General features: G+C 28.2%; 1 protein-coding gene across 2 annotated transcripts in view; it reads right to left on the bottom strand.

Annotated features, from left to right (window-relative positions):
• LOC132945028 (protein tolkin-like) overlaps positions 1 to 20711 on the bottom strand; it is a 63025-nt gene that overhangs the window by 32859 nt on the left and 9455 nt on the right. For both annotated transcript variants that reach the window (XM_061014638.1, XM_061014639.1), the window contains exons 4-6: positions 16019 to 16243; positions 9865 to 10043; positions 7458 to 7564 (exon numbers count right to left, since the gene is read on the bottom strand). In XM_061014638.1, the coding sequence (XP_060870621.1) occupies positions 7458 to 7564; positions 9865 to 10043; positions 16019 to 16243 (511 nt within the window). The remainder of the gene's footprint in view (positions 1 to 7457; positions 7565 to 9864; positions 10044 to 16018; positions 16244 to 20711) is intronic.

Raw genomic sequence — 20711 nt, 5'->3', positions numbered from 1 at the left:
TGTGCATTATAGTAACTATTATAGTAACCATTATAGTAAACATTATAGTAACTTATATTATCATACTTAGAATGCCCGCTATCTTATAAAATATGTAAAATCAATTTAGATGTTTGATATATCCGAAATAACTGCGGTGAACTTTTGTCCTCTCCGAGGGCAAACATTTTGAACTTTTTGTTTTAGGATCGGTTTTTGCAAAACGCAGAATTCCGATTTCGGGGTCATCGCGCCAGGGTGTATAATTCAAGTGATTAACCGTTTCTATAATTAACGTGAAGTAGATATGTAATTAGAAACAGTTTTGTATAATATAGGTAGTGTTGTGTAGCGATTATAATTTGAAATGTATTGCAACGATAATTAATACCATTTACATACGGTCAGTATATTGCATTACAAAAGGTTTAATTCCATTTGGGTACGGTAGCTTATTTAGTGTTATCGATGCGACGGTCAAAGAGTTTTTTTTGATGATAAAATTTGAATTACAATAATTATAGCTAATTTAAATGCAATAAAAAATACTGAAACCTCTAAATATCGGACGACTCTGGTCGCTGAAGTTGTGTCCACTATTCAGAGTGTTTAGTTGGTAGTTTTATCTAAAAAAATCTGCCTGCTATTCGTGGGTGTCCACTATTTACAGGTGCTGGTTAGGAAAAGTTTCACTATGTATAATATTGTATATACCTAGTTACAATCCACAAAATAATTTACGATTTATCTACATTATTTTAATATTTTCCATCGTTACTATTTTTTTTTATCATCAAACACGATGTTTTCATTTATGTCTATTGAAATTAAATTTGTGTTCGCGTTTTGAAAACATCGACAAATACACGTGAAGTTGAAGCTATAAATATATGGGAGCTAAATAAATTATATCAGTGAATAAACGTCACGTCTGTAACTCTTGAAATGTATAATAATATCATGCGTGTCAATTTATACATTTGATGTAAGTATAATAAAATCAAGACCTTAGAATCATGACGTGTTCATGACTAAAAATCCAAACGATAAGAAGAAAAAAGATACCTAAATAGGTGTCAACGTAATTTAACAATATACAAAATGTATTTTGATTATTGATCGAACGCGGTGAACGCGATAAAACGACGATAATACATTGTATGATTTAATGTTTGGACAATAATAATTAATAATTCCTACCTAACAATAATAAACGGAAAAACAATCACGAATAACTGTGTACTTTGACTAGAGCTATTATATTTATTATATTATATTATATTATATACTATTATATTTACTACTACTTATTTTCAAAAAGTCAATATCCAAAATTTAAAATTATTAATTTCTTATCAAATAAATCCCTTGATATTATACAGTTATATAATTATATTTAATACTGTGTACTTGTATTACCATTTATACCCATTTTAATATTACCTATTATATTAAACGTCATATTAATATAGGAAATTCAAAATACAAATATATTTATCTCGGTAATAAATGTGTATTTTTATCCATTGTTAAAAACTTGTATTTTTACTTGAGTATAAATGTTGAGTGTAGAAACATTTTCATACATTTATTGATTTTTCCATTTTTTGTTATATATTGTTTGAGTTATTTTCGCAATTATTTTACACTAACTGTTATTTTTATGAGTAGTTATAAGTTATTACAAATTACATTGTACCTAGTTTTTACACAAGACCATAAGTCAGAACTATTTATAATTCATTAATATGTTTTATTATCATGTAAGTATCTATATACCTATTTTAATTTTATTAAATTGAATATTTTCAAGCTTTTCATCTCTAGCTAGGTTACGACCCATAATTATAATATCTACGATATGAAGTTGTGCGATATATTATTATTATTATTATTATTAGGTAATGAGGATTCGCCGGGTGCTGGAACATGCTTTTTCCGTCTAATTTGAACGGCGAATTCGGAGGTATATTTATTTTATAATTTAATCGTTATAGGTACACGCGTATAATGCGTAACGTAAAATCGCCCGCGCGAATGTGCAGCGCGATTACGGATATGATAATAATCATAATACCTACATAAATACCACAGAATAGATTAATACGGTTAATTAAAATTGCTCGTATAATATATTATGATGACGATGGTCTGCCGGCCGCAGATTTGTTCCAAAAGGTGGTGTTGTGATGATTGAGTAAGTCGGCGACGGTTTAATCATAATTGCTGCAGCGCCGAAAATACTACAACCACCTACCTATAATATTATCAAATATACTATCTCCGTGTATTAGTATATTCGTAAATTATTAGCACTACAACAGCGATGAGTGAGAAATCAATTTAAGAATAAACTTATTCGAAAGAGTATTCTCTGTGTTATTAAAATGGATATACACCAAGGATAATATTATTATTTAAACATGGTTTCAAAAAGTATAAAATATATTATGCAATACTGGGATCTAGTATATATTTAATATTTATTTATTTTTACAATAAATCTACTTACTATGATAATTTTTGAAAATGTTGATAGATTAATACTAATAACAAACAAACGCTTTTCCAAACCCATAATCATGGGGACCTATCATCCTTAAGACACTAAGTCAATTAATCAAAAAACCACTCATTTGAATTCTGATCACAACATTTTCTAATAAGTCATCTGATTTACAATTTACAGAAAAAAAATTGATTCCCATTTGAAAAACACGAGTAAAACCACAGAACACTCCTAAAATGGTAAAAAACAGTGAAAGTTTTTTAAAATACTGCCCTTAACTATAGGTGTATTTAAAAGTTTCAGAAATCAGTATTTGGATAAATTCATTAAGTGTTAAAACACTGAAATGAGCATGCTTGAGGAATTACTTTGTATAATCTATAAAAACTATACCACCATTAGATATATTTTCCGATTTCCGATAAAGATCTGTAATCAAACGTGAAATATTAAACCATATCTCGGGAAATATTCCGAATACGTTCTGTGGTATATTTAAAACTTTCTGTGTTGTCGAATTCCTACGAAATCATTATTTTTCGTAATTATATTCGAATCACTGTTTAACTTCTTTCAGACTTTGATCTTAATATTATTTCATTTATTTGAGCAATATTAGAACATTTATTTTTGTGAATAAAGCACACACTATTGTTAAACGGAATCAAATGGTTAAGTAGGTAATTTTCAATTTCAGTGGCAGTTATAATTGAAACGTTATTAAATAAAAAAACGTATATTTAAATACGTAGGTAGTAGGTACATAATATAAATCGATATAATATCCTATATCACCAAATTGGAGAAACGAAAAAAATTAATGCATAAATATTTTTTATCTATAGTTACAACCTATTTTTAAAGCAGGTAACCTTTTCTTTTCTTAACCCTATACTACATAAATTTCCACTTTTAACAATAAAATAGTTTAATAAATCAGATGATATAAAATACATATTAAATATTAATATTATATAGGTATAGCCGTATAGGTATAACAAAATAATCAGAAAAATAATATTCTCTCCGATAGTTGAAAATCATAATAATTACAACTTTATATTTTACAAAGGTTACACTGTTTTGACTTTTGATGGTCGAGGAAGAGGATGTTTCAACTAATGAAAAATCGAATAGAATTACGTGTTTCAGTTTCAAAAAATATTCAAGATTATTTTACCATACCTAGTAAATTATAATGCCGATTTTCATTGAAATCTAACTATGGAAAACGTATCTATATATTATTATGAAAATAATATTTATATACAGGATGTCAGGATAATTTATCAATAAGCATGCCCACCCCAATGTGTCCAATTCAAAATTCGGACGAGTAGTTTCTCAGCTATTACTGATTAAAATGTTTATTCTAAGGATAACTGTCCTTACAAAAATATAAAACAGATATAGTAGATATCGGATCTAGTATTTATTATACTTGGACCATTTTACAAAATATGAATGTAGACAAATTAATATTCATGAATAATCACCAATATTTTTAAATCACCAAGTCTCAATATCTACTAACTCCATAAGGCCATAACCATAGACGTATTATCCTTAGTACAAGGTTATATAACACACAAATAACTTGTTTAAATTTTGATTCTATCCAATTCTGATACGTCAACGTTTTCATAAAAATTATAAGGTAGATCAATTACATTCGAAAAGGAGGGTTCTCATTTGAAAAACAGAAGTTTGAATTGCCTCAGGACACTCTTTACGTATGTGCTATAAACAATTTTTAAATAAAAATTATGTTCTTTGATTATATTTAAAAATTCCAAAAATCAGAATTTGAATAATTTCATTATTAAAGGGAAAATACGAGAGTGAGTATGCTTGCGGTGAATCACACTGTATATATAATATACATAAAATATTAATATTACAATATTGTCGAAAACCGTCTCGTTTAATGCATTGCGCACATGGCAGGCAACAGCTATATATGATATAATAATATATATTATATTACATAATAAATGTAATAGTAGGATGCCGTGGGTACGTGTTACAAGGAAGACAGACACCTATGCGTACCTATATTTATGCAAAATATATGTACATAACATGTATATTATAGTATACACATTCGACGTCCATAATTGACACGGTTTTAAGTATGGCCAATTAAAACACCATCGCGTTGGCCGGGTAGCTTGTACATTATTATATATTAATAATATATATACCTACAATGTACACGGTGCACAACTTGCGCGTACGGCGTGTATTATGGGTACAATATAATTTAATACATACATAATATTATTATTATTATAATGTACTACTCCTCCGACGATGTCTATTATAACCGCGTAACGGTCTGTCATGATAATATACCTAATAATAATAATATGATTGCGTTATATATTCCGCGGTATACGCACAATATTATACACGCGAAGCTGGTACTATATATATTATATATATATATTCATACGATATTATTACTATTGTTAAATCGCATATATTATATAATAATTATACATACCTACGTTATAATATAGTAGGTATCTGGTATATATATTGTTATAATAATAGCGACGACAGGCCGAATATTGCAGAACATATCAACCACCATTCAACTGCAGATAACACAGCAAAATTGTATCATAGGTGCATACTACTATAGGTACCTACATAACACGGATCTCTCATATGGCACTCAAATCTCAAAGTCAATAATATAAACTGCCTATAGAAAATTCAAAATAATTTCCTTAAGTTTCTTTCATTTAAATGCCATATCGAAAGAATTCCGCACTCATGGTACACAGGGGTTGAAGGGATTTTTAATCCACCTACCAAAACTTAAAGTTGTATTTAATAAAAATGAAATAAAATTCCTACTTAAATTATTGAAAAATATATTCGACTGCCCTGAAATTATTAGAATGTATTAACTTTTAAATAAATACCTACAAAAGGATCACGCGATTAATCTTTGTTCTATCTGAAAAACATTACTAAATATTACCTATAAAATTAAGAGGATGTCGTACCCTCATTTGTAGTCTCTGTCTTACTAACGCATGATATATCAAAATTAATATTTTGCATACTCATAATACTCACTTAAAAATTAAAATATCCTAAAAAACCAACAACAGAACATAGATGATGTTCCTACATTTGAGTTTGATAATAGGTAAATTCACTCTACAACCCTACAACTTCTGGACGTACATTTTGGTATATTATCCGTTAGTAAGATGGAGACGGGTACGTCATCCTCTAAAGACTTAAATTCTCCATGCAATGTCTTAATGTCCCTAGGTAATACTAGGTTTTCAATTTATCTCTCAACGAATTTTCATTCCAATTATAACTGTTTAAAACTATTATTATAGTACCTATAATTGTTCACTATAATTTTATTTATTCATATAGTTTAATATTATATTCTTATACTAATTAATTCATTGTTTGTCGTTATCCATTATCATGTGTTAGATATTATTATAACTGTGTATATTACACTGTATTGCACTGTCTTGTTAAAATTTGAATTTTATTCCGTAAAATAAAAACTTTAATTATTTTTAGCAGTAGTATTATAAAATAGGTATAGTACAATATGCACTATACACGTCCTATATAAATACTCTTGTTAGGTCGTTTTCGATGCATGGTTAAGATTTCGCCTTAAATGTTATGTATAATATCATATACTAATATACTCGTATAGCTCAAAACTCTCGATGGTTTTCTAAGTAAGCAGTCGCGATGGTTTATGTACAACCACGTTTTTTTAAAAACGTAATTAAAATATTAAAAATTATTAAAATATGGAGAAAAATATAAGATGAATATATTTTTTGACAGCCTCCTTAATTTATTATTTTCAATAGCTTGTACATATAATATATATATATATGCTTGGTAGATGGGGTTTTGCTCTTTTGAAATTATAAAATTTAATCAGACCTACCGGACTGCAATATATCTATATTAACTTCCTATATTTGTTTAAGTGTCATAGGCAAAATTAAAATGTAATTTTTTTGAGATTCGTTTCAATTCATATTATATAATTTATATAGGTATACGCGTTTCCTCAAAAAGATGTTTTCGCATCGGAATCGAATTTATTATATACATTTTCGACAGTGAGAAACGGCCACAATAATATTTACGCGTTGAGATATAATATGATGGCTGAATGATTTATAATATTTATGAATATAATAGAACTAAAAATCCATCTTTGTGGTGAACGTGTTTTAAAACGTATGGACTTCCGTCATGTAATCAGTCATGGAATTAATATTTTATTAAAAACTTTGTTTTAATCAAATACCTAGATTAATTCACAATTGTTTAGTGTGTTATACATACTTCAGTGAATAAAAAACTTATTTCATACTATATATTTCTGAAATAATATTCTAAATTTACTTTGAGTTTTAATCCTTTGTAGCATTTGTAATTTTAAACCCGTACAGCTACTACGGTTTTATATTTCCCTGGTAGTTGGTAACTATAAGGTAAAAGGTATTTTAAAATCATAAACATTTTTATTTTATTGAATAAAAAGCGGAGTTATTACCTTTTGAATTAATTTAGTTCTCAATATTTAATTATTATATGTACAAGACTGTCCAAAGAGAAAATTCAACGGTCAGCTCGAGAATTAATTCAATGCGACCGCTGATGCAATCGACTTAATTGGAAACTTTGAAATTAACTTGTAAATTAATATTATTATTGAAGTTTTGTTTGCTTATGATTATTGCTATAACAAACAAATTTTTAGTCTATTATCATTCGTTATTTTAAAAAATAACTTATTATCTGCTTGTTCTTACTCAAATTATGTGCCATTATATTATTATAATTGTATAAACCATGCAAATAAATAAAAAAAAACATTTGTTTATAGGTACGCGTTTTCCAACAGTTAATATAATATAGTAGCCAGTAGGTACAGTATAGAAATCATAATTAAGCTTACCTTTGAAAATGTGTTCTTTGCGTAATGCATGATGGAATCATAATCATATGGAAGGCCCAATGAATTTACTTCTTCTTCGGTTAATTTATTGAAATTGTATTCTTGTCCTAATAAACATATAAATGAGGATTTAAAAATACGAATGTAATCAATGTATTATACGTTGTTTTCTCAAAATAAAAAAAAATCCAAATTAATTCTGTTTAATTGGGTCTCGTATAAAACCATTTCATTAAACAAAAAAACTATTTATTAATTATGATAAGTATAATAACAACAAAAAGTAACTTCTATTAGCTCTAATCGTCGAAAAGAAAACAATTTTAGATTTAGAGCATAGCTTCACATTTAAAGGGTGATTCAAGCATACCTACCCACATTTTTTCTTTATGTACCTAGAACTTATTACCTTTTCTTTTAATTTATTCAAATTCTGATTTTTTGAATTTTTAAATATACTTTGACCATGTTTTTAAATTCTTAATGAGTTTCCTAATTAATTACTACAATGTTCAACCCATCAATCATCATAGCCCCCGTATCTTATTAACCCATTACCATGGATTTTTTATCCTTAGAACACATAGTTGAATAACTCAAAAAGTGCCCGTACGCATTTTGATTCTGAATAAAAAAATGTTTAGAAAAATGATTCACTGAATAATTTACGGTTGAAAAAGTGTGTTCTCATTTGAAAAACAAAGTGTTGTATCCCCATAAGACACTACTTAGTACTTAAGTAGTACAAAAATCTCAAGAATTTGAAAATATGGTCTTAAAGTATATTTAAAAATTCCAAAAATCAGATTTTGAATAACTGCATTATCGAAGAACAAAAAGAGGGTGAACATGCTTGGTGAATCATCCTGTATATAAAGTATAAACAGATAAAAATAGTATGAATTTGAACATCGCACTTCGGATTACGATGAGGGTCGTCTACAAAAACACGGAAACACTTATATAAATCACGTTTGACCGTTGCCAGCAACGTTTTAGTTAACGATATCGATGATTAATGGATGAATAAGCATTATGTAGCTCAGTGAAGATCTAATTCATCACCCGACCACCAGCAGGCACCGGTGGATGATTTATCAGCTCTGGGGCGCAAATTTCGCATTCGTAATTTGTATTATCACTGCACGTGTGAAGGTATATTAGGTAAGCGAGTATACACAATATAATACATTAATATTTAATACCCATAGACCATTGACTCCTGCAGCTATTTAAACACGCGTAAACTTCAGTTCGTCGCCGATTAAAAATAATAAAACAAATAAATGATGCACACTACCCATGATATTATGTAACTAGATTATTAATTTTTATTATATTATTGTAGATTATAATAATTACAGTAGTACCGTCAACAGTTTCCGATTGTTGCAAAACCATTTCATGGTAAACGTTTTACAATATATAGGTAGGTACTTACAACATATTTACTGTACGATAATAACACGCAGTATACAATAATAATTTTATGTTCGTTATAATAATATGTATGATAGATATAAACTATATTATAATATTATAATATGCAGCATTAATATTTTATATAAAACAGCACAAATGTGGTTATCTTATATTTTTTTTTATTCTGTGAAACTTTAACTATTTGTATATAATGTGTTTCTTATGAAATTAAATTATTAATTTTTCCGCAAAATAAGTAGGTACTTACAGACATTAGAATTTTCAAACATAATATCCCAACATTTTAAATTTGAGCAGTATAAAACTTATAAGACTTATGTATATATTTATATATAACAGTAACAAATGATCGACTTACGAGAAAGGGAAAACTATTACATTTATATGTTTTAAAAACAATAATAAATATTTTCCACAAGAAAATCAATCCGCGCATAATATTTTTTCAATTAGGTATTATAATTATAATTTTCTTTTCACTACTAAACAGTAGATATCTGATATTTTCATCAAATACAACCGGTCTGTAGTAAGCAGTTATTTTAAAAACAGAATATTATATACGAGACCTAAGATATTTATTTTGAATATTTTTGATTGAATTGCAGGGATGCCCACGGGATACCAAATGATATTTTAAAACTACCAGTTTAATATTATAGAACACGAAATGGATAGGTTGGGTGTAAGGACTAATACCTATAATATTATTTACAGGGACGCCCGGAGAACGCCTAAAGGATTTTATTATTTTTATTATTATCTCAAACTGGGCAAATGTGTGAGTAATAATACGTTTATATAATACAGTATGTATACAGGAGAGATGGCGTGGATACGAATCGAATTGAATCTATTTGTCATTCACCGAATAATATTATTGTGTTTGAAAAAATACAACATAACGTACAATACTATATTATTATGATATGATGTTTTGCAAAATATTTTCACATCGCCTTACCGACTATGATGTGATCTCTCACGATCTGCACGTGATTGTCACGATCCGGCCTGGTGTGTTCGTGCCAGAAGCCGACCACATGTCCAAGCTCGTGCACGACAATGCCAAACTTGTCGCAGTTTTTGCCTATGGATATCGCCTGCGGACCGTTGCCACGTTTGCCCACGAAAGAACAGCATCTGAAAGACGAGGGGAAAAAATGAATACGTACATAAATCATCGATCTATAATGCGAACCATACGAACAGGAATTATTTAAATACTTATAGTTATTTGGAATGTTCATATACATATAAGACACCGGCGAAGCGTCCGCCGGGATTCCTACACGACATGATTATAATATATGTATGGTAATATATTGCTATGTTATAATGGCCATCCCCGCACATATAATATTATATTTATCATTTCCATAGACCGTGTAAAATATCTAATCGTGACTGAATTTTATTCCCGCTTAAAATTATTAAATATTTATAACACTGTAATAAGTTATATTACAAAAATATTTATTTGAAACATAATTTCTAAAATGTCCATCAACTGGTATTAATTTACGATAATGTGACATACGAGTACCTAATACCTACGTCATTGTCGCAAAATCGCATTGCCTTAATTATGTCTACTGTTCAGTTTCTGCTCAATCAGGGACGGATTGGGCCATAGGGAAATCAGGAAATTCCCGATGGGCCGCGTACTAAATAGTAAATATAATCTAAGAAATTCTGCCTAACACAACACACACGTGTAAAAACCCTACCGTTAAAAATCCCACTACCTACAATCATAAAAACCCCACAATCAGCTAAAAAAAAAAAAATCTATCATCTAATATTTAATAAATATTACCATTGATTATAAATTTATAAATTATTTATTCAATGATATTACGTAATAACAGTCTATAATATTATAACGTGAAACGTTGTAAATTGTAATGATACAAGTATACAACGTCTACAATAGAAACTGAATAATGATATTAATTATCAATAAGTAATAACAAACTGTAATCAAAAAATCAACTTCCGTGGACAGTAAAATCTATAAATAATTGGTTATTCGGGTTGTCGTCAATCAGATGGACCGTCGGGTTGCGGGTAATGACGACGAATTTTGACGATACAAGTCGAAGTGGGTCGTTAATATGAATACCTAATAAGAATATTTTTATTTGAAATTTATATTATTTATATTTAAATATCATTAAAAACCTCGATATCAGCACTCGGCAGTCAGCAGTTCAGCACAATTTGGTTAATTTTACAATTCAATTACTAAGTACTTAACTAGGAATCATTCATAAAATATTTTATAATACAATAGTTATGAATTATAAAATAAAATGGAAATGGATGGATCAGACTGTAGTAAAAAACGAAAAGGAGGAGCTGAAAAAATTCGAGACAAAAATAAAAAAAATACTACTTTTAGAAGCCTTTGCTTCTAAAAGCATTAAATAATTTTTCAAGTCTCAGAATAGCGAAGTGAGTTTTAGCTGAACTTTGTCATTATAATAATAATATATTAATAATTAAAAATATTAAACTGTTACTGTACAAAGTACAATAATCTACAATTTATTTTATTGATGGAGAATGAGAGAAACGACATATTTTGCAAAATACTTAATTCAATAGGTACCTATTTTATTTTTTTAATATGACAATATACATTAAATTATTTTAGTGTGATATTCAACTAATACCTACTTCTAAACATTATAGATAATATTTATCTATAAGTATAAATTATGATTTATTGATTTGATAACAAGGCTGGGCAAATTAATGTTTTTTTTTTTAACTGAGTTTTTAACTTAACTTAAACTTTTTAACTCATTAATACCCATCCTAGTATAATAATTATAGATTTATTTTTAGAGTAATGATATTATTAATTAGGATGAAACTACTACAGATGTTGAAGTTGGAACATCTACTTTAGATGAAGTAAGTCTTGTGATTTATTGTTCTTCTTATAAAAGTACTATTAAATTATTATATTTAACTATTCATATTTTTCTTATAAAAGTAAATAATATTATTATAACTTATAATCATAGTAACATAATTGATATATCTTATACTATTACAAATACTAAAACTGAATATATAATATTTTTTTTTTAATTGTAATTAAATAGGTGACTGATAGTTGCATTAATAACGTTAGTTTGGAGAATGAAACTTTTGGTATTGGAAATAAAAATAATGCAAATATTGGCTTGAATGTAATTGAATCTATTGATCATCAAAAAAGTGTTAAAAATGAAGTTATACCTAGTAAGTTTTTTATTAATTTTGGAAACAATTTTAGTGAACATTCAAAGGCACAAAGACAAAAATAATATTAATTAAAATTCTGTGGATCGGGTCTAAAAAGGTCAATCTCACTTTTTGCAATTATCGACAATAAAGGAATTCATAATATTTTCTATTAAAAATATTTGTTGAAATATTATATTACAATTTAATAATTTGAGCATTTGGCTCATTATTAGATACCTATAACCTACGTGTCTTTGTGTCTATTGCAGTTTATAAATTATCAAACTGATCAATGTGTAATTTTTTTTTTAATTTTGGCCCTCTAGATATATTCAAGAAACCTAAAATTACACAGCTTAATCAATTTTTTAAATATCATCCTCAAAAACCAAAATTAAATGAAGAAACTCCATTTAATTTTCAAAGAGGTTTCTTTAGAAGTAATGGCTCTGAACGAAAATGGTTAACCTACAATAAAAATCCAAAACAATTATTCTGCTATCTGTGTCTTGCATTTTCTTCAGAAAGTAATAATTTTATTAAAGGTTTAGATGTATGGAGTCATACTTATATTCGAACTGATGAACATGATAAAAGCACAGTACATAAAAATTGTGTATCAGCTTTTTTTCTCTCCATTCAAATATACATGATATTGGTTCACTTATTTTCTGTGAAACTAAGAAAGAGATAAAAAAAACTGCGAAATTGTTACAAGAGTGATTGAAGCTGTTAAACTTATAGGAAAACGTGGATTGAGTTATAGGGGAAATCAATTTGAAGCAGCATACACATTAGCTAATCCATTTTTTGACCACGGAAATTTTTTAGAAATCATATTGTTTTTTGCAAAATATGATTTTCAAATGAAAGATCACTTGGAAACCGCAATAAAGAAGAGCCGTAAAGCCCACGAAAGTGGCAGTAAAGGAAGAGAATCTTCAGTATGGTACACTTGCCAGTCGCCCCCAATCTCCCAACAAATAGTTGGATCTTAAATTCCAATCCATCCCTGTGCACAATGATGGGTCTAAATATTAAAATAGTTGGTGTATTGTTTAGTCTTAAATTATAATTGATGTTTTAAAGAGCACTTTTTATAGAATTCATCATAACTAATAATATCATAATTGAGTAGGTAAGTTGTATTTGTTAATTATTTGTAAGACAGTAAGTGAGACATTATTGATTTTATTGTATTCAAAATGAGAAATGTTTCAAAAAATTAAGACAGCGCTTGTATTTATTTATGGCAGGCCGAAGAAGACGTTTTAAAAAAAAGTTGGTGCAAATGTATACATTGCACCCCCCCCCCCCCCCACCAAAAAAAAATGACGCTCCTGGTGTATATACAAATTTGTTCCGAAAAATCCTAATTGGTTTCCGAGTTGTTACGAAGTGTATATCCGAATCGGTTCCAAATTATTTTAAAAGCATTTTCAATTCCCCTTCCCGATTTATACAGAACTAGGACTGCACATATTATTATGCATGTATAGTTAAAAATAGTGTTTTTTGTTTTGAAATAGGTAGGTCATATTTTTTTTTGGATTAAAAAATAAATTATAAATATAAAAATAAACATACTTAATGTATTTCTTTGTTTTTTTTAATATTCTATTTTATTGAGGTAAAAATGTATAACAAATATTAGTCATAAATTTCAATCTATTCATTTCAGTTTTTTGAAATTTGTGTGTTTTCATGTAGCTATATTTCTTTACTTTTAATCTTATGGTTCTGTTATTTGTCCGTGCTTCGCAATTTAATATAATATTATGTTTCAATTAGAAGGTCTTTATTGGAAACGGATTCGGATGTGTACCGCCTAGAATATCGGGAACCAATTCGGATGTCAATTGTCAGATATGGGAACCAATTCAGATGCGTAAATAGGAGGGTTATAAAATGTTAATAATAATAGTTACCTATACCTACGTAATGAGGAATAGTTTCAGTTTTCTATGAATAATATTTTAACTAGTATACGGAACGAAAGAATTCAGTCAATTCTAGACAATGTATGAAAAACATAATTTTGAGAGAAAAATCTGAGGAAGTCTCTCAACAGTCTGCTGTATAGTATATAGTTATCGCGAGAGTATCTCGTTATTAAGTAGGTCACTGTAATGGATGTATTACATTTGAATCCATTGATAAATTATTTCATACGAAAAATGATTCTGAGCGGAGACCGTCTATCAGCCTATATTCCTAAGAATTTTAATTGCTTTATGAGTAATTTATTTTGCTATTATAGTTTTTCTAAATACAATAAATTAGTATATAATATTATTTAATTTATTATAATACTGAATAATAGCCAGTGCTCGAATTGGGGGGGAGGGGGCGCAGGGAGACGCAGCACCCCTACTATTTTTATTTTTTTTGCGTACCCCTGCTATTTTTTGTATGGTCTATGTTGAATAATTGTGCCCTTGGAACGCAGTTTTTAAATCGTTAGATTGAGCTCCTCTACTTAATTTTTCCCAATTCGAGCATTGATAATACCTGTTATAGTAAGTACTTACATGCCATTAACAAATAAAACACAATAAAATAATTGAAAGTGTTATTTTTGTTTAATTATTTGAGTCTGTATAAATTTGAACTTGAAATGTCTATAATAAAAAAAATTAATGGGTGTAGGTAACTATTATGATTGTATTAAAAATTGAAATATATATTTTTCGAAACAAATTATTTTGTTATGTCAATTTTGTTATAGTTATTATGATTATTATTTTGTGTGTGCTTATTGTGAAATAACATAGAAGGAAATAGGAAATCCAGATTAACATTAATATCACTCAGTTTTTTAAATTAATGTAATAACTATAGTAATCCATACCTATTTGTAGATATTTAGGGTTCCATCTATAGATAATTAAAAATCACGTTAGGACGCAAATTATTACTTCAGACCTTTTCTGAACATTATTTATTTGGACCTACGTTGGTTATAATTTCGGACGGAAGTAGTACCTATGCACCAAACAAAAATGTTCTAACTTTTAAAATAGAACACGGGGTTTTTTATCTAATATCGTTGTACCAATCATAGTTACAGTTGTCATCTGTTGGTTGTATTATTAAGATAAAAGTTTTATTGTTTTAATAATTATTAATTATTTGCTTATTAATGTATTATTTAATCGATTAAAAATAAATATAAATTATTGAAGCAATTTTTAAAATAAAGTTCGATTGTACTTCATACAACTTTCTTTATTCAATTCATACTGATTATATTATACTTTAAATATTTTATTGACAGTCGTGAACTCATGGACCCGTTATCTTCTTGAAGAATAAATAAATATCTATATAATATATTAACATCACAAGACACGTGTATTGTGCATATTGTTATTAATTATTATATAATACAGGTAGTGGTGTACGATAATCAATTTTACATTATTTTATAATATAATATATTTAATAAAATTGTTAAATATTTGAATTAGTATATTCAGTATGAAGTATTCGTCATGCTAATGATTATAGAGGGCTCATGGGTGGAGACAGAGTTATGTATTTGGGTATAGGTATAACTATATTTATCACAGTTGTGCACGCCAAAAGTGACAAAATCCTTGATAAAATATTACACAGATATTTCTGGGGACTAAGCTCTCAACCCTATTTGCTTTCTATCTGTAAGGTTCTAAGACCATAAGATTTATATACATACATATATAATATAGTACAAAAATTTGGATATCTCGGGGACTGTAATAATACGATAACGTTTATTTTCGACTTTAAAAAAGTAACCGCACTACTACAATAATATTATTATACAAGACTGGGATATGCATTACACGAGATTTAGATATGGACCGTATTTTACGGATGCGTACGAAACGTCTTACCCACAAGGTCTTTCAGTGAACACAATGTAATTAGGGTGCTCGTCTGGATTACGTTCGACGAATTTAATGCACGTGAAATTTTCCCAATGTCGCATGGCTTGTTTGAACAGCGCTTTGTGCGGGCCGCCGAAGCTGCTGTCGATTTCGTAAGGTATTACGCCAAAATCCCATACCCTTTCTTTTCTTGCCGTGGCCGCTCTGCGTCTCCTCGAATGGACAATGTTCCTGAAACCGAGCAAATTATTTAGACGTTTTATCGAAATTAATTATTTAAACATTTGAAACAGTAGCCAGTAGGTATAATAAATAGGGTTTTCCGGTACGTGTGTATTCTAATAATTTGTCCACTTCCGCCTCGCATTCGGAAGTAAAATTCGTAATTTATTAAGAGCCACGCGTGTAGGTATATAGTACATAGTATATAACATAATTATATTATAATATGTACATTAATATTAGTAGGTACACAAAGCGCGTATGGATACCTAATATGGATACCGGCATATCGCTGTAATAGGTACGAGTAGATAACTAAATCTCAGAAAATTCGACAAATATCGTATATAAAATAACCGTTAGAGAAAAAGTTTTAAATGCTAAAAATTCGAAATACATATAGTCTTTGTAAAAACAAAACATAACATAATATAATATTTGTGTATAATAATATAATTTTATAATAATATCCCTGCAGTTTATTATAAATAAATGAATAGCATATTAAGCTATTTGAGATGAACTTTTAAACTGTAAAACTTATAAACATAAATATAATATAAGTATTTATGTTCACATAATACACAGCGAACACAGTGGTTTTCTTATTTAATCTCAGAGGGTATTGGTTTGGAGAAAATGTAAGTATAAAAAAACATATCACACTTGTTCTGAGATGGAGTAAATAAATTTTACATGCAAGAATACAAGTGATAGTAAAAAAAAAGGTACCTACTTACACTAAATATAGAGTAATCTTAAGTGCGATTAATATTCATATAGGACATAAGTATATTATATTACTTTGTGTGGGTACAGAATAATATTATTCAGTCAATGTATTATCAACTAGGTACCTAATATTTATGAAAATATAACATGGAGCATTTTTTTTATCCTAATAGTTTCTTATATTTTCTTAGATTCACGAAAAATAAATCATATTGTTTATGATTAAAAAAAAACATTGTTTATATATTATTTGTTTTGTATTTGGTTATTATTGTTAAAGCATTTGATTTCTCAGTGAGTGATGTTTGTATTATAAAATATTGGTTAAAAAACAACCTCGTTGGTATGATGAGAAACGGCCATAATAATATTACAATACCCGAAATTATAGTATCCTTTATCCCTAATATGGGGTATAAGAAAATTTTGTGAGCAATTCCTCCACACATGACGTGTCTGCAACCGTTCCTAGAGCTATATAATTAATCAAATATCATTGAAACTGCGGGAGAACATAAATAATAATGGTAAACATCAAGCCCACACGTCCAATTTTCACTAGGTAGCAAGTAAATCAGCTGTGTCGGGTGGGATGGAAACACTCAAAATATTACTATTACTATTATTATTATATCAAAGACACTAAATATGATGCAGACGGGTCTTTCTTTGACTATCTTAAAATGTCACACTTTGACTTATTCAAGAAATCATAATCCTATAATAATCATAAAAGACACACGATTGACGTGGTTAATATAATATCGTCTAAGAATGAGGTGGTTGATCTAGGTTTTATTTTTGACAAGAAATTGTGTTTCCGTTAACACATTTAAAATACTATGTCCTATAAAGCTCTTGAATTGTTGAGTTTTGTCAAGCGTGTATTTGCGTTGATTTTAAATTATTTTCCTCTTATCCCTATACTGTTCTGTCTGTTATATTGTTAGTTCTGTCTCGGAGTACGATACAATTTAATTTTCTGCGATCCTATCACTATTACTGGTGAGTGTCAGCTAGAACTTGTCCAGCGGAAATTCTTCAATTTCAATGCATTTATTTTAAAAACTGAATGCCCCCTTGTTTTTGTGCCATCGACTTAAAATGTTCAACTGATAAAAGTTTTGACAGGTATTAATATTATAATATAATTGTCAACAATTGTTAATTCAAATATATCTCCTCTGAACTTTTTACCGTTCCCAATTCTTTTTCATTCCTATTTATCACACACGATTTAAAAAGTAATCCTCTGCACCTATACAGACTGAGAAAGTTCGTCAATGAGGACCCATCATTCCTTATTTGATTTACAAATATTATCAGTGTCATGTTTACTATTCTTATTGTAATACACTTAAATTTTAGTTTTTCATAGTTAATTTCAACATATTTTTATTTGGGTTCAACCTATTTATGTGTCAAAAAATATATCATATTATATTCATATTGCACATATAGTTAAACATCATAAGCAAAATAATAAACGAATATATTTTTTTTGTATAAAGTATTTAAGTACTGCAACATTAAAATGTATAACAATAGAAAAATATTTACCTTAGTAAGGTATATTTAACGATTTTCAATTTTTTTATAAATTGTTTTGTATTTTTTTTTTTAGAAAATTATGTGAACTATTTTCTATAAGAAAAAGCAAATCAGTTCTATTAATTCATATCCAAATATCAACACGTTTTTTCACTTTAAGGCTTAAGATAATCACTATAACTATAATATATGCAGCTAATGTTTTCTTTATATTTTTGATTTGCTGCTATCGTGAAATGCTTAAAAAATAAATTAAAATGCATTTGTTTTGAAAAATTGTTTTGCTAATTTCTACGTTTTTAGTGAAGATAATTAAATTGTCAAGGGCATACATACATAAGAGCATTTATTTTCAGTGCTACTTGTCCTAAACCTTGGTTATTATATTATATTATAAAGGTACCTAGGTATAAATGATTATGCGCCAGTTTCTCGTGTTATCGAAAGAATACAATTATTAGTACCTATATGTGATAATAATATAATGGTATGTAATACGCAACGCGGTAACATATAATTTAACTATCTATAACTTAATATAATAAAACATTAATATAGAAAAAAACGTTATGACATTGTGTCTCAAGTGACAATGATGGTGACATTTATGCAGACCAATATTGTATGTATAATATGTATGCACAGGTACATGTAGTATTATACAATGTATATACATATAGCGACTAACGTGAGGACCTGACAACCGAAAATCAATCTCCGCAATACGTCTTGCAGTTTTTGCACAACTACAACGTGTCTCATAATATAATATAATACCTTAACTATAATAGAGTTGTCCTATCAGCTACCACGGTTCCGACGGTTGGGTAACAATAATGATTTCGTTTTTCGAAACCAACCGCACGGATTATTCACTCCGCGGCCGAGGAGAAATGTTTTTTTTTTTGTTTTGTTTTGTTGCCCTGATAAAAATATGCCGATGAAAATTTCTCACGTCCACTCCTGTTCAGAATGTTTTAAGTTGTTTATTCAAACCCGTCAAATATTGATTTTATTTTATAATTCACGATGAAAATACCTACGGATTGTGGTTAACGAGAGGTTTCAAAAATTATTTTTTATTTCATAAAATGTACGATGATAGAGGTAAAAACGACACGTTTCTTGGAAAACATTAAGAGGATGTCAGCGCACTATTTGTTTTCTCTCTTTGACCCACGCGCAACATAGACAAACGCATTTGCGCAGAATCGTTTTTTCTATGTTTTCAAGTAATCTCAGAGTAAAATCACCCATTACAAAAAAGATAGAGAATAATATTTTTGAGGGAATGTCATATCGATTTTAGATTGTATTGTTATTTGACTTTGTATTTGAGTTTCAAAAAAAACAAAAAAATGTTGTAAATTTAAATGATGTTTAAATTGTTTTGAAACAATATTTAGAGAAATCGATATGACATTCTCTCAAAAATATTATTCTCTATCTTTTTTGTAATGGGTGATTTTACTCTAAGATTACTTAAAAACATGGAAAAAACGATTCTGCGCAAATGCGTTTTGTCTATGTTGCGCGTGAGCCAGTGAGAGAAAACCAATAGTGCGCTGACATCCTCTTAAATGAAGATGTTAAATTTGTATTTATGCAAAGAAATTTTAAATTATGAAGAGTTTCAATTTTTCTTTAATATAAGGGATCGACTCGTAGTATACAGGTCAGCAACACGTACGTATGAGGTGTGTTATGTATTTTTAGATTCTTAGTAACACGTATGAGTACCTAACCAATTATACTTATACGCAGTAATTTTTATTTTTAGATTGGTTTATGATTATATTATAATCAATTCTCGGAGTTATTATAAACTAAATACAATTATCTTCTAACTTCATGTACTATAACCAGTATAATCATGCCAAACTAAAAATATTCTAAAAGAGCTAGTAAGCACTTAAAAATCATCAAAATGTACCTTAATTTTTTTTCTACGCTTGTATATAGTTTAACACGATAAACGCATTCATTGTGTTAATATAATAGAACGAGTTCATTATTTTTCACACTGCGTTACCTATTATTATGTACTAATAAAAGTGAGAACAAATTATGAATAAAAAAAAATCCGTATTATTAATAATATATAATTTATTATACATTTATATCCAGAATTTTCGCACTTGTCAGTTATGAACACATCGTCTAAAATAAATACCTATATAATATATATATGGGA

This window comes from Metopolophium dirhodum, chromosome 5 (genome assembly GCF_019925205.1).
Source record: "Metopolophium dirhodum isolate CAU chromosome 5, ASM1992520v1, whole genome shotgun sequence".
NCBI classification, from domain to species: domain Eukaryota; kingdom Metazoa; phylum Arthropoda; class Insecta; order Hemiptera; family Aphididae; genus Metopolophium; species Metopolophium dirhodum.
Note: the sequence above shows the minus strand (reverse complement) of the source record. Positions and strands in the feature narration are given on the sequence as shown.